General features: G+C 39.0%; 1 protein-coding gene across 2 annotated transcripts in view; it reads right to left on the bottom strand.

Annotated features, from left to right (window-relative positions):
* Positions 1-4,036: 4,036 nt before the first annotated feature.
* The window catches only part of kitb (KIT proto-oncogene, receptor tyrosine kinase b), a 25,805-nt gene continuing 13,731 nt past the window's right edge, over positions 4,037-16,110 (bottom strand). The window contains exons 10-21 of one of the 2 annotated variants that reach the window (XM_015043815.1): positions 15,505-15,611; positions 13,475-13,601; positions 12,625-12,729; positions 12,428-12,538; positions 11,081-11,219; positions 10,893-10,957; positions 10,723-10,814; positions 8,793-8,915; positions 8,372-8,483; positions 8,016-8,115; positions 5,804-5,909; positions 4,037-5,705 (exon numbers count right to left, since the gene is read on the bottom strand). In XM_015043815.1, coding sequence (XP_014899301.1) covers positions 5,562-5,705; positions 5,804-5,909; positions 8,016-8,115; positions 8,372-8,483; positions 8,793-8,915; positions 10,723-10,814; positions 10,893-10,957; positions 11,081-11,219; positions 12,428-12,538; positions 12,625-12,729; positions 13,475-13,601; positions 15,505-15,611 — 1,331 coding nt within the window. In that variant the 3' untranslated portion in view covers positions 4,037-5,561. Of the gene's footprint in view, positions 5,706-5,803; positions 5,910-8,015; positions 8,116-8,371; positions 8,484-8,792; positions 8,916-10,722; positions 10,958-11,080; positions 11,220-12,427; positions 12,539-12,624; positions 12,730-13,474; positions 13,602-15,504; positions 15,612-16,110 lie in introns of both variants that reach the window. The other variant, XM_015043813.1, reaches the window with a different exon arrangement.

Genomic DNA, 16,110 nt, shown 5'->3' with positions numbered 1-16,110 from the left:
GAAAAGAAAAATAGGAAGGATTGGGCTTGGGTGTTTTTTTTTTTTTTTTTTTTTTGTAGAAGGTGCTTTTAAACACTGTGTCTCCAGGACAAAAATGAATCCTTTTACCTTTGTAATTACAAATTATGTTTGACAAGAAGCTAGAAGAAACTAGATTACAGTTTAACTGAATTATTTGCAGGATAATTTCTGTACATATAACGGGTTTAGTGATTCCAAGTGCCAATAACATAGTGAATTGTGTTGTTTTTTTATTTTAAATTACAATATTCAAAGCAGTATATATATATAAAAGTATATATATATAAATATATTTTCCAAAAAGATATTACCCCTAATAACAAAATTCATGCATATGTATATAGTAGGGATTATTTTTTACCAGTCAGAGAGAGTCCTATACGTGACAAACAGTATATCCTCAACCTCCTGACAACTTCAGCACTTAATGTGGTTGTGTAAAGAAATATCACTGTTAAAACCTTTTTTTTTTATTTGTAATCTGTGGTGTGATTCCGTGAGCTAATGTGCGTTTTTGATAATACAATCCTCATGTGCATGACTCGGAGCGAGCGTATCTTGTAGTGGGCGTGTTCGTTTGGCCCTCGTGTCTTATGATGTTGAACTTAGTAAGGGTTTGAAGTTGCTGGATGGTACTTGTCCTCTCAGGAATGCGGAAAGTTGTTTTCTTGTTTTTTCTTCTGCCTCAGTCTGGAACCAGACCAGGAAGGATTAGACAGTGATGCTTCACAGACCAGAGGAAGTGGTGTTTATAAAGGGTGTGGCGTCTGTGTGGAAAATTTGACTTTGATTTCAAAAAGCCCTCCTTTTTTTCTTCGTGGCGTCGAATTCAAGTGCATGAACGCGCAGTAGGCATGGGCCAGAGTGAGCTTCTCACTGTACGGTAACAATATCTACACCAAAACCCTAATTATTTTCTTGAAAAATAATTATTTTTAGTATCAGTAGCTAATCTATTGATACTTTCAGTTCTCTTTCCAGTGTTTTGCCAAAGTTTGGGTGGGACCAAACTTAGCGTCCTGAAAATTTCAGATTGAAATATTGACCCTGGTTAAACATATTTATGCTATAAATACAGGATTTAAGAAACGGCTCTTACAGATACACAGGGTTCCTACATCTAAACCATACAAGTCTTCTCTGTTGAATTAAACAAAAATGTTAACAAATACCCATTAGCTTTAGTCAGTTATCAAATAATCTGTCTTTATGCACAGAATATTATTACTGTTTTCCCATTCCCCCTTTTATAAGTTAACACTGGGAGTACAACAAGCTGAAATTATCTGGCTTATTAGTCAGGCTGTCTGCTCCAGTAATTAGCCTGCAGTCCACTGCTTTACATACTTGCTGCTACAGACTTTTGTAAGAACCATGACTGAAGTCATAAATGGCCCATGCCTACACAGATAAAACACAAAACCTTACCAAATATATATTTGTCTAGTTTCTAGTGCAAATACCTTAGAACACTTGAAATAAGACAAAACTATCTTACCAGTAACTTTTCAGCAGGACATAAAATTTTGTTTTAGGCTAATAGTACTAGTTCCACTGGCAGATTTTTAAATAAAATATAAGTGGAAAAATCTGCCAGTGCAACTAGTCATATTTTTATATTTAGGAATTAACCTAAAACAAGCGTCTGTATCTTGCTGAAAAATCACCTGTAAATCAGTTTTGTCTTATTACACGTGTAATAAGATATTTTTTAAAATAGAAATTAGACAAATACTTGGTAGGATTTTGTGTTTTTGCAATGTAAAATAGAGGAGGACAAATGGTTAAGGAGTGAGCTTCGGTGTTACAGTGGGGGGAGGGGAAACCCTAAATATGACCCTAATTTTAAATCTAATGACTTAGGTGGATTTTTTTCCTAGTGGTCTACCCTGTCATTAGTGTTTCATCCTTCCTTCTCTCCATAGGCCTCAGAAACTCTCATGCAGTCCACTTCACTTGTATCTCAGTTCTTAAATGGCAGTTGAAAGCAGAACCGGGCCTGGGTCCATGCATAAAGGCGGCGATGGAGTTTTGGCTCAGTCTGTGTGTACTACAGCGATAAGCCATATCAAACAGAGAAAAAAAACCTCGGAGCAAAGGAGCTTGTAGTCGTTGGCAAAGGAGCGTCTAGAATGTGTTGTTTTGCCTGAGCGTAGGAGGCTGAAGAGAGTGTGTGTGTGTGTGTGTGTGTGTGTGTGTGTATGTATAGCGTCTTCGTTCCTTGATCCTACTTCTTGTATCGGTCGGGGGGTGACAGTATTTGCTGCCCCCCTGGAGATAGCCAATCAGTTCTTGCGTTGCAGTATAAAGAAGTGATGTTTTGTGAGAATCATCCTTGTTGTTGCGAGACTGCATGGGAGAGATTTCAAATTTGATAATGTGGGTCGTGTGAGAGAGACTTTGCATGTGTGGTGACTTTCACTGTAACCCAGTATATTTTCATAGAAAACATGTGTGACTGAAGAAGTGTTGGAAGTGTGGGGTGGGGTGGGGGGCAACAGGCAATGCAAAACACTGGTTTGATTGCAGAGTTACAAAGAAGTTCACAAAAAGCTCCCATCAGATGATAAATACAAAAATAAATAAATAAATACAGAAGTAGATTGTTTGAAAAGCAAAGATCCTGCTTGAGCAAGGTCTTCCATCCATAACAACAAAGAGCCTCTATAGCGTGAATGTGTCTAGAGCTGAAAATGGATCTAGTTTGTGACACTGATACCCAGCCCAAAGAATGTAAAGGTGTTTTTTAAAGACTAATGGATGTTGTAAATTTTGATTCTGGAGAGTTTTTGACTGGCTTTGTTATGAAGGAAATGGAGGGGAATGAAAGAGAGCTCATCAATCACTAGTTTCCACATAACAGATCTGAAAAAGAAAAAAAAAACACAATCATTAGTGTCTTTAAAGTTATTGTCAACTAGTTCTGGATGTTTCACCATGACAAATGTTTAGTTTTTTGGAGTTTATTTTTATTTCTTTTTTTTAGGAATGATGTATGTCTGACATTTGATGTGGGAGGTTTTAGAAAAAAAAAAAAAAAGCTGTTGAAAATCGAAGTGTTGGATTATTGATGGCCGATGGCATTGACAAGACAGCCACACCCCGTTCCCTCCCGCTTTCCCACACGGAAACAACTATCACTTTTCTTCTTTCAAACCACCCTTTTGTTAAGAGTGTAGTTCTAGTATAATACTGTACACAGACACAAAGCTAAGAACACCAGTATTCAGTGTAAAATGGTGCTATGCTTCTACCTGTACTGTACGTATGTAAATCCTTTCTTCTGTGCTCCTTTTATCTACCCCAAAGTCAAATGTAATAATAATAATAATCATCATCATCATCCATATTTTGAAGCAAAATGTTTGCAATTACTATAATCCCCCCCCTGTCCAATCTTGGTCAACTTGAGAAAAAAAAAAAAACAGTTGCAAATATTAAATACGACACCTGAACTTGAATTTCTCTCATTTTCTGTGTCTTTGTTGCATTTTTAACACCTCTTTTGTAGTATGTGATAGTATTGAACATGCAGTTTTGCAAAAAAAAATAAAAATAAAGTAGAGAGAAAATAGGAAGAGTTTGCCCACCTTACAAATTTAGTTCCACACTTGCATTTTTCAGATCAGTAAACAGAGCTTAAAATTAAAATAGCGGCATTAATAAGGAAGCAGTTTTCATATTCAGATTTTAATTACCGGTAAAAACTGCCCCTTTGTTACAAAAAAAATTATCTTATTGTGAAATGGTGGATTATATAATTCGATAACTTTATTATCTATTGTCAAAAGCAGCACATCATGCCCTGATGTAAAGAAATTTAAGACCAAAAGAGACTTTAAGGGCACAAAAAAACTAAAAAGTGAGAGCCACTATTCACAATAGCTCTAAAACATAAGAGATATACATTGGGCTTTTTCTTTTGTTTATTTTTTAATAGAACATCTAATAATTATACCCCAAACCAACACACTTCTTCACGTCACAAAAACAGACAAAATGAAAAAGACTGGACTTCTTTCAACCATCACAGGTGCTTTCTTTATTATTACAATTCAACCAACCGTATCAAAACTGCAATGATCTCAAAAACCAAACTGCAGAGGAAATGTCTGCTCATTGTCTCAACACTAACAGTCAGGAGATAATACATCCAGTTTAACAAAAATAGAAAAAGAAAAGAAAAAAAAAGTCTAAAGGCACATCTCTATTTTATTTACATTGCATACACATTTGACAACGAAAAGCACAATATCAGACCTAAATCCTCAGCCTTAGTGGCTTTGCTAAATAAGTTATTTTGGATATACACACGATAATGAATCAGTTAGTCACAGTATAAGAAGCTACAACACATAGATGGGAGTCAGTGTACACCTTGCTAAAGTATTCATACCTGTTGAACTGTCTCACATTTTGTCATTATAGTGCAAGTGAGAATGGGCAGAAATGTTAGTCTCTACCTACTGAAGGCTGGTCGAGACAAAACTCAAAAAGACTTGCAGCTGTAACTGCAGCAAAAGGTGAGTTTACAAAGTATTGACCCAGAGGACCTGAAAACAAATGCACACCACACTTTTCAGCTTCAAATTTCTAAAGAGTCTTTTTTTTTTTTTTTTAAAGAACCCAAAAGCATTTCCCTTTCACCTCTATCACATAAAATCCCAATAAAGTTGACCAAGGTTTATGGTTACAGCCTGAAAAAATGTGATAAAGTTCAAGGAGTAAAAATACTTTTGCAAGGCACTGTAACTTATGGCTTTAAATCACTTCCATTGAGGATCGTTGCTTTAACACCACTTTTATGCTTTATGGCTCACTGGTTTCTCTGCAAGGTCAACATTTGCCTTACAGAGAAAGTGTGTATGCAAAGGCCTATTAAAAAATAATCTCTCACAAATCCAGTGACAATGACCAGACAAATATGGATATTATGGCGAATATTTTTCGTCGAGAGAACTGTGGTGGCTTCACAATGATCCCTCAACAAGAATATCGCTCTAAATGTAACTACTGGTTCTGTACAAAGTGAAACAAATCCCTCACAAAAACATCTCTGGTAGTCAGCAGTGCCTCATCTATTCTTTAGTCAAACATCATCCCTCCTTAGTCATATATGAACTTGTACTTTCAGTCAAAGTATCTTAAGATGTAATGTAAGGCTGAATGTGAGCCAGATTCCCCCCCAGTGCTCCTGGGTGATGATGCATCTGATGTTCTGTTAGTGCTGCCGTCTGCTTTATATAGACATGCACCTGAAATATCTACCACAACAATCAATACACCAATGGGAAGAGTAATTAGAGGCTTATAGCCCAGTGAAGGCCTGTATATATATATATATATTACTATGTGCATGAGTGTTTTGTGAGCTTCTGAGATGAAAGACTGCCAGCATTTAGGAGTTAGTTTGGAGGTTTTGTTGCTCAATGAACGTGCATTTTTGTGGTATTAGTTGCACATGAGGTGTGTATGAGCTGTAGTTGTGGATTTGTTTATACAGGAGTGTGAGTGCGCGCGCGCGCGCGTGTGTGTGTGTGTCAGACGTAATCCAGGAAGACGTCGACTGAGTTCTGCAGTAAAGGCTGGGTAGGAGCTGTGGTGCTACACACAGAGCTAAGCCTCCGCGATGGCGCCCTCTGCTGCTCACTAGCGTTTGGAGTGTTGCTCAGAGTCAGGTACACCTGTGGGATTTCACAGATTTTGGTGACGGTGCAAAACTAATAACGATTTCAGCGAAAAAAACCACTTCTGAAATCAGTGTCGTTTCCTCGCCGCTTACGTTCTTGGTGTTTTCCGACAGCAGCAGCTCGGTTCTCTCCACCAGTTTTCTGAAGGAAGGTCTCTTCAGAGGGTCGTCGTTCCAGCAGCACAGCATCATGTCGTACCTGCAGAGGCGAGGCTGGGATTAGTTTGAGGGTGTAATGATGTACATTTAGCCTACATTTAAACACAGATGTGAATAAGCAAACAAAGGTATGCTTATTCTAATATTTTGTCCTGTTACAGACACGGACACTTTATATAATTTAATGGGATTTTAACACAAAATAGTACGTAATTGTGAAGTGAAATGAAAATGACTCCAGTACATCAAAATGTTTTACAAATTAAATCTGCTACTTTGCTTATCTAGTGCAAATTATGGATTTTGTAAGGCTTTATGTCAAAAATGCCCCTTTTCTTTCCACTCATCAATAAAAGGCATATTTGCGGAGTCCATGGCTAATATCTATCCTGTCATCAGATTCTCCAACCTGAGCCGTGTACCTTTGACGCTCCTCCACAGACACCACCAGCCTCTTGGCTACCCCTTTGATATTAGACTGACTATTAGCTCCCAGTGGGTGCAAAATGAATTTGATTATTGTCTAAAAGAACTGAATATTTAATTTGATCCTAAATTTCATTCATAAGGATCAGCAAAATGATCCTTATGTTTTGTATAATGCATGGTCCAAAACAATAATATTCAGTTTTCAATAGATGGAATAAACATTGGTAAATTATGATTAAACATGTCTTGTTAATCACAAGCTTTAATAAAACTTTATAGAAACTGTTTATGCAGCACATGATAGACGGTCTTGCTCTAACTCATATTATTGCACCAACTTTACGTCTATAACCAGCATGGATTAAGGCTCCATGGACAAGCCATGTATTCATTTCAAATAAAAACATTTCTTTAACTTATTTTGTCTTTGACACACTTGACATTTCTTATGGATTTGAGTGATTTGAACACGTGGGTAACTGAAACATAAAACATCTCTTTATGATTAAATCATAAGAATAATGAAATGTAAAAATGTAAAATGCTGTCAGACTAAGTAGAACCGTAAACATAATATTTGGAATAGACCAACAATAAACAGGAAATGCAGATGCCGAGTTGAAGCAGTGAGATGTTTCGGGTCCTGCTGTTGCCCAAATTACATTACGGCCATTAGCTTTATGTAACGACCTCCTTGCATCTGTTTGCGGCGCTGCAGTCGCCTCATCCTCGTCTGTTTTCTTCTAGAAGGACTCGTGTCATGGAACATCTCTGCGTGCAGCTTGCCTTTACGAAAGCTGTTATGCTAAATTTCTCTAGGGGAGGAGCAGCGGGCTCACCAAGCTCTGAGCCGCTTGTCCTAAAAGCTTTGGGAGTTAGACTTTGATGTGCGTTATCTTTGTCTTGATCAAACCTACATTTGACTCTTGTTTATGCGGTCGAGCCCAAAACTATTCACACCCCAGAAGATTTAGGTGAGAAAGGATTTTTCTTTCAAATGAGGTGTGGCGAATTTTGGTGTAACCGCAGTTGATTTTATTGATTTTAGGTCTTTGCCTAAATCACAATTCTTTTATTAGCCAATCACTAAGAGTCCTTCAGTTTTCTGAACAGAATAACACAATTTAAGAGTCTAGCAACACTATTTAAGAACAAAATTAAGCCATTACAAACCTACCATTCCAGTCAGAAATGTGCATGCAGTCTGTGCTTTGTTTTCTTCAGATACTTGGAAATACAATAAACAGCTTAAATGACTTAATAACCTGTACTAAGTGCACATTTCAATTTATTTCAAGTGGTTTTTCAAATTAACGCACTCAAAAACAGGGACACAAACCACATGTACATTTGCACACCAGTTGTATAGAAAAAATGAAGTAAGCATAAAGTAATACATCTCTGTAATTGCAGTGGCCTTAGCCCTATTTGAAATGTAATGATTATGCTTGGAGGCTCAATCTGACCAGAAAACTGACACATTTAAATAAAATCTCCCAATTCCGATAAGAAAAGTCTTCAAGCATCTAGTTAGAATGACACTTAAAGGTCATTAAGTTGTTAAGGGAGATTAATAGTTTTGGATTTGAAAAAAAAAAAAAAAACAATCTCAAACTTAAACTAGTTCACCAAATTCTTATTTTAGAAAAACCTTGGAAAATAATCGCCGACTGTTTGTCTCCCTGTGTGAATTCTCAGAAACTGATAAAACTCTTACATCTCGATAGGAGCAAACTCTGGCCGGCTCATCCTGCGGCCGTCTTGAATCATCTTGTAAAAGGCAGATCCCACCTGCATCCCTGGATACGGGCTATTTCCTGCAACACCAACACACACACACACACACACACACAGACACACATTCTCTCTGTGATGCCACAATAAAACAAATATATAGATTTGCTGAAGACGGCCGGGGTTTAGTCATAATAATTGATTGCATTAGTGACTCTGCTAAGTGATGTTGCCTAGGGAGCGTCATCTCCAGACTCTAATGAGGCTCCGGTCAGCTCTGACTGATGACAATAATGGCTCCAACGTTATGAAAAAGTCGCAGAACTTTGGAAATGTTACCCAGAGAGAAGATTTCCCAGAGCAGGATGCCGTAGGACCACACGTCGCTCTCGAAGGTGTAGACGCAGTCGAAAATGCTCTCGGGAGACATCCACTTGACAGGCAGGCGAGCCTGGAGAGAGGGAACATTACCTTAAGGGATGCACTTTAAATGATCTCCAGCTTTTTAATTATGCATGTAATTCATTTTATGCGACGAAGCAAGCCCATAACGTCCGGTGATGTTTAGTGATTGATGACTAAGCATAAACGCATTGCGGCGGTCACATCTAAAATGTTTCAGGGGAGCTTTCCAAGTGCAAAAAAAAAAAAAAAGAGAGAAGCTTGGGTGGCAGGGTCTCAATGCGCAAACTGGAAACAAAATCGGGCCGAGAAGGGAAGAGTGATGGATGAAGGGAGGGAACAACCGAAAGGCGCTCACGTTTCCCCGGAGCACATAGCTGGAGTCGGTGGTGATGTCTCGGGCGAGGCCAAAGTCGCAGATCTTCGCCACCCTGCCATGAGTCAGCAGAACGTTTCTCGCCGCAAGATCCCTGTGGATGCACTGCACACGAAAACAACCAAGAAGTTACTATCTGCACCTGTGTAACCCGTTTCTGCATCGGTCACACAGGTGCAGATAAGTCCGAGCCTGTGAAGTTGTTTCAAAAATTACAAAACAACAACAACAACAAATTGAAATAAATATTAGTAAAACATTTGGCATGGCCTAATGCTGCATAAAGTACAGTGTGATCATCAGGATAAATAGCCAAAAATAAAAAGCGTAAAGTCAGTCAACAGAGCACAGGGCAATCTACGCCTGTGTAACTCTAAGCAAGGAGGTGAACTCTTGAACTTAGTAGCTGTTTAAACATTTAGCAGCAACAAGCTCCGACAGATGACCAGCACATTCAGCATGTTTTTGTTGTAAGAGCATCAGGGACACCTTCCCTACATTTGAGAAAATATCTAGTTTGTAAACATTTTCCCAATAAAATGTAGCAGATTAAACTTTCCAAAGAGGAACTATTGTTGAATTAGGATGTTTTTTTTTTTTTTTTAACAATCTGATTAGTACGTCTCATTCTCTTGTAGAGTGAGATCTAGATGCTCATTGATTGGGGTTTTCATAGCAAAGCAAAACTACTCCTTTATTGATTATGGTCAACATAATGCAGCCCATGTGTGGTTATTGCTGTTTGAGATGTTACAGCAGAGTTGTTGGGCTAGACACAACAGCTGTCACTTTCTCAAAGTGGTTTCTTTCCAGTTTAGGATTTTCGTTGGAAAGTTGGACAGTTTTGTTGTTTTTTGTATTAATTTTGTCTATTTCTACATTTATGGAAATGTAGGAATATGTAGCTGTAGGCAAAGTGAAGGAATTTGTAAAGCCAGGTTAAAAGTATTGGCCATAAAGATGTGATTCTTTAAGGAGTGCTTTTACTTTGCTTTGTGCATTTTAAAACAGTCTGTGTTAACACTTTCTTGCACCTGTAGTTCTTTTTGAAATCCCACCGACTTACACCAGCTTACATTTGCAGCTTCAGATTTTTAAAGGCGATCTACAAGGTTTGTGGCAATCAAGCTACAATTCTTTGCCAAAGACGCATCGATGCCACTGGTTTTCCTCAAATTAGAACCAAAAATGAACTCCTTCTTTTAGTGGATGACTTACATACATAGGAATGTACCTTGATTTATACCCTGTACAGCAAAAACGACTGTATTTTCACATACACAAAGTTGCTAACAGAAATCTTATATTAGCATCGTTATAGAGGGCAGGATGAAAAATAACTTAAAAAGTGGCTGAAGCCAAATCAATGCTGCAGCATAACTGGCCACACAGGAAGTTAGAAAAGCAGCATTTTAAAACTCTCTTATTACAATTACCCTGCTGCAACTCTAAGGCAAATGTTTTTGGTGGTTCTACGTTATGTTGCTTTAATATTGATGATGGGGGGGAAAAAAAAAGGTTAGCAATACATTTTGAGAAATATAACCTGATGAATGTATGTAGCAACTATACAGGAAACATACAAGCACTATAAGTTTTAATGTCATGGATTGCTTTTCTGAGTCTGTTAAAAATCCCCCTGGACACAGGGTTTTCCTGCATGGCTGGTAGTACTCTATGTAAACAATAAATAACATGAGAAGGTTGGTTTATTTATGTCCAATACAAGCCTGAGAATGAAAGCATCAGGGTTGTGTTTGTGAGTGTTAGTGCACCATCAGCACCAACAGCAAGCTTTCTGCATGTATGGTGGCAATAAGCTTTAATATGATTTATGTACTGGCTGCCAGCACCTTTAAAATCTCTTCTGCAACTGCTCAATAAGTATGAACAGAGTGTGTTAAAGCCTTACATTCTTGGAGGTAATGTACTCCATTCCTTTGGCAACCTGGTAGGAAAAGCTGAGGAGGTCTTCAGCATCAAGAGAGAGCTCATCTATGCAATCTAAAACAAAGACTTCATTGTCAAGTTTCGTCAAACTTGCTGTCCATTTCAAAGTGGATAAAAATGTAGAAGCAGTACCTGACTGAGAGGATCTTTCTTTCTCAGAGGGACGCATGGGGATGTATCCTGTACCAGTTGCATCCCTGCAACACACACACACACAAACACATGCAAACACACACACACACACACACACTTGTACTTGTGTACTAAGCAGAACCACATTAATATTGTAATCAAAGCAAACAATTTGCACAGATAAATACCTTGTCGGCTCAGACTGCTTGGGGACGTTGCGATAGTAACCATCCCCAACCTGGGAGTTTAGGAACGACTCTCTTTTCCTTCGAAGGAAGTTGAGCAGGTCGCCATAGCAACAGTACTCTGTGATCACCAAAATTGGGCCTGGCGAGATGCAGGGATAAACAAAAAAAATAATAATAAAAAATAAAAACATTAAAGGAACAATAAAGATGAGACAAAAGCTGATGGTACTGCCTTTGTATTGCTGTTAGACATTTTAATGACTGCGTTTTGACGAGTGGTGGGACATGGGATGAGCTCATCGGGTTTTAGCAATAAATGTATCTCAAAAGCAAATATCTGTCAGCGCATAATAACTTGTAATAAGGATCTTTGCATGTCTTGAAGGCATCCTTCAAGTTTTTAATGCATCCATAATGATAACAACTCCCATCCTCTTTGTTAGAAACCAATAAAAATGGTCCATCACAGTCAATACTGACTGGTGGGCAGGTAAATGACATTGATCAATGGTAAATTAGTGACAAGCAGAACTGCAGCATGTCCTTTTATTGGAGCTGGGTGCTATCTGATTTAAGACAGATATATTGAGCAATCAGCAGGTGAGCAGACAACCACATAAAGTTTGTTTTGAATCATTAAAGGCAATCTTCCAAACGACGATGACTACCATTAGGGACCAAATATCTTCATTTTTCCAGTGCCAAATCTGATAATCCTAATTGAAATAGAAATAAATATCTCACGAGCCATAAAACTTTTATTTTCTGAGTTGGATGAATATGTTTGTTTCCTTGACGTAGCTTCCTGTTAATTTCAGTATTCAGTGTTTTATATCATTTTAACTAATCCTTGCACTTTTCTTGTGGTGTTTTTTTTTAAATTCTCCTGTTTCGTGCTTGCTGTGTTCTTCAGCCTCCTCATTTTACTGTTGATTCACATTCATTAGACTTACCTAGTCCTGGTTCCAGTATTCACTCATCCCTTTATTTATGCTAACCTGCTTTCAGCCTCTGTCACATTCGCTTGTTACCCTATTCCTGTCCATGAATGTAGTATTTTTCTATTTGGTATCTTTAAATGTGCCATCTTGGATTTTGGAGGTCCAGTATTTGTTATTCTCTTACACCTGCATCATATTAATGGCTCATTAACTGCAGAGCTGAGTGACTGCTGGGGAGGAAATTCAGCTATTTGATTTAGTTGTGTTTGAGGTTCAAATAGCCCAAAGAGAATTAACATCAATAGAGCTGTTTGAGCATAGTTAGTCCAAATAAAAAAAAAAAAAAAATGAAGTAAGTTTGAGTGAAAATCTGCCACATGCTTCACAGATTATAGTCGTCTCTCACCTCCAACAGTGCAGGCTCCCAGCAGGTTCACGATGTTCACATGGTTTCCAAGATAACTAAGAACCTTCAGCTCAGACATCAGCGCTTCCTTTTCCGTGGAATGAGCGTTAGCTATGAAAACATAAGTAAATGTATTTCTGTATGATGTTACACAAGTCACAAAGACACACAAGCGGGAGCAAAACCAAGAAACTTACGTTTCAACATCTTAACGGCAACAGTTGTGACAGTATCTGCAGAGCAAAGTCCATACGCGGTGGCCCTGACCACCTTTCCAAAAGCCCCAGAGCCCAGAGTTTTACCTTGAAGAACAAAACAGTGGCAGCATTTTAATTTCACGATTTTTAAACTAAGATTCAGCCAGTCGTCTGGTCTTACTATATTCCTCGCAGTAGATTTTTTTTATTTTTATTTAGTATAAATCCAGATTAATTGGTACTCCAAGGCTAATGCTAACAGCTACTTTGAGATTGAAAAGACTATTGCTGACATTATAATGGTTTAAGTGGAAACAATTATTTTATGACTATTTTTATGATAATTTCTTTTGGTGAAAAAAACTCTACAAGTTCCATCTTGTGTGAAATCTGAGGATCACTGGTGGCGCACCGCCTCCTATCTCTATTTCCCATACAAATAATCCCCGGCTTCACTGTACATGACTCACTAGTGCAAATCATTCACCGAATTTATAAACCGTAATGGCACAAGTAAATTGATGTGAGTTAATTCCCGCTTCTAACAAACATTGGGTATATTGTCATGAAATGTGCCAGGGCAGGACTGATTGTCCTAAGAAATACAACTAACTATCCAAGTTCTACTAAACAGAACTGCTCCGATCAGCCAGCAACAATAAGAGCATCTTGGTGCACATCCGATACCCCCAACAGGAGTTGCCGTCAAATATGTAGGGCTGCCTAATCTGGACTTTCGTTTATTTAATTGCTTTTAACCTCTGAACAAAACCTCACTTTGTTCAGAAAATCCTGAATTATTCCTTTAAACGATGGCACAGTCATACAAAAATAAAGGATGCTGCCGTACCAAAGCGAAGCTTCTGTCGAGGAAACTCCCACTTCAGGTCATATGGCAGCTGGAGGGGGTCGATGTAGATGTAGTTGTTTCCATTAATGCTCTCAATGACCTTCCACTGAATCTGGAACTTTGGTTTCTGTGGAAGTTTGGAGAAAAAAAGAGACTTTCACAGAGAAAGAACTGGCACCGCCCACTCATCGTTATTGGATTTATTTCCCAGCATTCCTATTAAGTAATTTTGTGGCTATCACTCATACGCTTGCGCCACTTCCATCATTCTTTTCTCAAAATCCCGACTGATAAAAGCTCTTTATTTGACAGCTCGTGTCTAGACTTCACCCTCAGGATCCTGCTGCAGATGCACACGCTGGTATTCAAAGAGCCTGACTCATCTGAGCGCCGTCAATGCATCGTGCTCAGGGAGGTGAATTAATGGCACGAGGCGTCATCGCCGTGTCATGAAATCCTTTTAACTGCACAGTGCGTGCACTCCAAAAGGCTGATTGGCTCTGTTCAAATTCATTAGCACACATTCATGCTGATAAAAAAATATCGCGCTTTTTCCTCTTCTGTGCAGAACTTCGTCACCAAATGCAGAAAGACCGATGCCTGTAACTTCAACACGCTCTGCGCAGCACGGAGGCAGACCTTATTAGTAAATGAGAACAGGCTCTTTGCCAGCAGCTTTTGAAGCCGTTTACTTTTCAATGATGGAGACTGTATATCAGTTCTGCTCAATGGAGTTAATTGAACAAGGGTGTCTATAAACTGATTTGTAGGTTTGTACAGGATTAATAGCACAGATGGGAAATTTATGACTCATATCGAGAGGTTACAGTTGCAATTGTATTATGGTGGGCACAGTCAAGGTGACAAGAAATCACACCCTTCTTCAATTCTAAGAGTTTACGTATTAAGCTTTAATAAGATTAATCCTTTTCTTACCAAGTCTTAAAATTAGACAAATGTACTAAATCAGATGAGCAAAAGAACCAGTGACCTTTTAATCCTTTTAATCTGTGACCTTGACAGTCTTGATGATCTGGACTGGTCTCTAATCCGTTATGGGACCAACACAAAGACACTTTAGACAAACAACCATTCATGCACAAACTCGTGTCTAACAACGCTTCACAAACTTCCGTTCACTTTTAGCCTCAGATTTTACACTAGACAACCTATTTATGCAGAGGAGACCGGTGTCAAATAATGGCTGCAACGTGCCAGGGTCACGTGGCTTGAAAATTGACCCTAGCTATAACCCTTCTACTGGAGAGATGGTGTAAGGTTCTCCTGCTTTTCACAATTCCTTAGAAAACTGCAATTTCTGAAGTGAGTGTAGGCAGGATCTGGAAACTTTTCGTTTAGAGACTTAGGTCTGTCAAGTGATTAAAACCGAATGCAACAGGCAGAACAGGACCACTCCTCAACTTGTCGATACTGTTGTATTTACCATTTTTCATGTTTTCAGTTTGTTCATAGTTCATAGTGTTGCTTCAGTGGTGACCAGCTGCATGAGTGATGCTGAGCTATGTTGTTTAGTCAACAGCAGTAAAATCATTTCTGGGTTCTTCCTATGCTGCAGTGTGACGAGCAGCACAGAGTATGAGGAGAGATCGACGGGCAAAGAAAAAAATATTGGTCCCATAAAGAAACCACTGGAATTTAAAAGGGAATGACATTCAAACAAACTGTGACAAAAAAAGAAGTCCAAAGACTGCAATTGCAAGACTGTATGTTAATTGCACATTTTTAAAAAAATACTCAAGACCAGAAAACTCCCCAAATTTCTACGTGTTCATGTTCAGTTTGATCAAAGCAGCAAAGGACAAACTTTGCAGTGTGCCGGTTTTTTTTAAACATTGCATATATAGTTTGGCTTTATTTCTGCACTACGTTGACATGTTGTTTTATATGTGATATGTTTTTGCTCATGTAGATTGCATTTGCCTAACTTTCAGACCTGAAGAGAAAAAGTGAAACCCTCAAATTGGCAAAGGGCGCACTTACCAGTTCAGCACACTTATTTTTGCTCTCACCTGCATATACTTATAGACAAGCACCACTAGGATGACGCTGAGGAAGACACCAGTAGCCAACATGCCAGTTAGGAGAGGCGTGAAGAGTTTATGGGGGACAATGCGTTCTGTGAAATTAACACACCCACACAAAGCAACATTAGAAATCCCAAGGATAAACAAAATGGCAGTTGAAATCATTTACAGTATCAGTGAATTTTTATCAGCTGCTCCTTTACCCTCACACACACACACACACACACACGCTCATCTTCCTCATCCTCCTCAGTAACGGCAGACAGCTGCAGCAGTGGTGTTTGTGTGAGAGGGATTAGTAAATCTACAACACGTAATCCCAGCCTGCAGAGTCAGCATACAGTAATCTTATTCAATCCGTACCCAGTAACCACACACCTGGCCTCTGCAAACACAGGGTCAGTGGGTTGATGTGCTTGTGATGTAAACAATGTTTTTGCAGCATAGCCCAGGATATAACACCCCCCCCACCCCACACACACACACATCTGACCTCTGCCCCCCTTCATGCAGCGCCGTCTCTACCGTCCGCCCCCCCCCCCCCCCCCCCCCCCCCCCCCCCGGACGCGGGGGGGGGGGGGGGGGGGGCTC

This window comes from Poecilia latipinna, unplaced genomic scaffold, assembly GCF_001443285.1.
Source record: "Poecilia latipinna isolate Pla-1442-1.1 unplaced genomic scaffold, P_latipinna-1.0 Scaffold650, whole genome shotgun sequence".
Classification (NCBI taxonomy): domain Eukaryota; kingdom Metazoa; phylum Chordata; class Actinopteri; order Cyprinodontiformes; family Poeciliidae; genus Poecilia; species Poecilia latipinna.
This window is presented reverse-complemented; position numbering and strand designations above follow the sequence as displayed.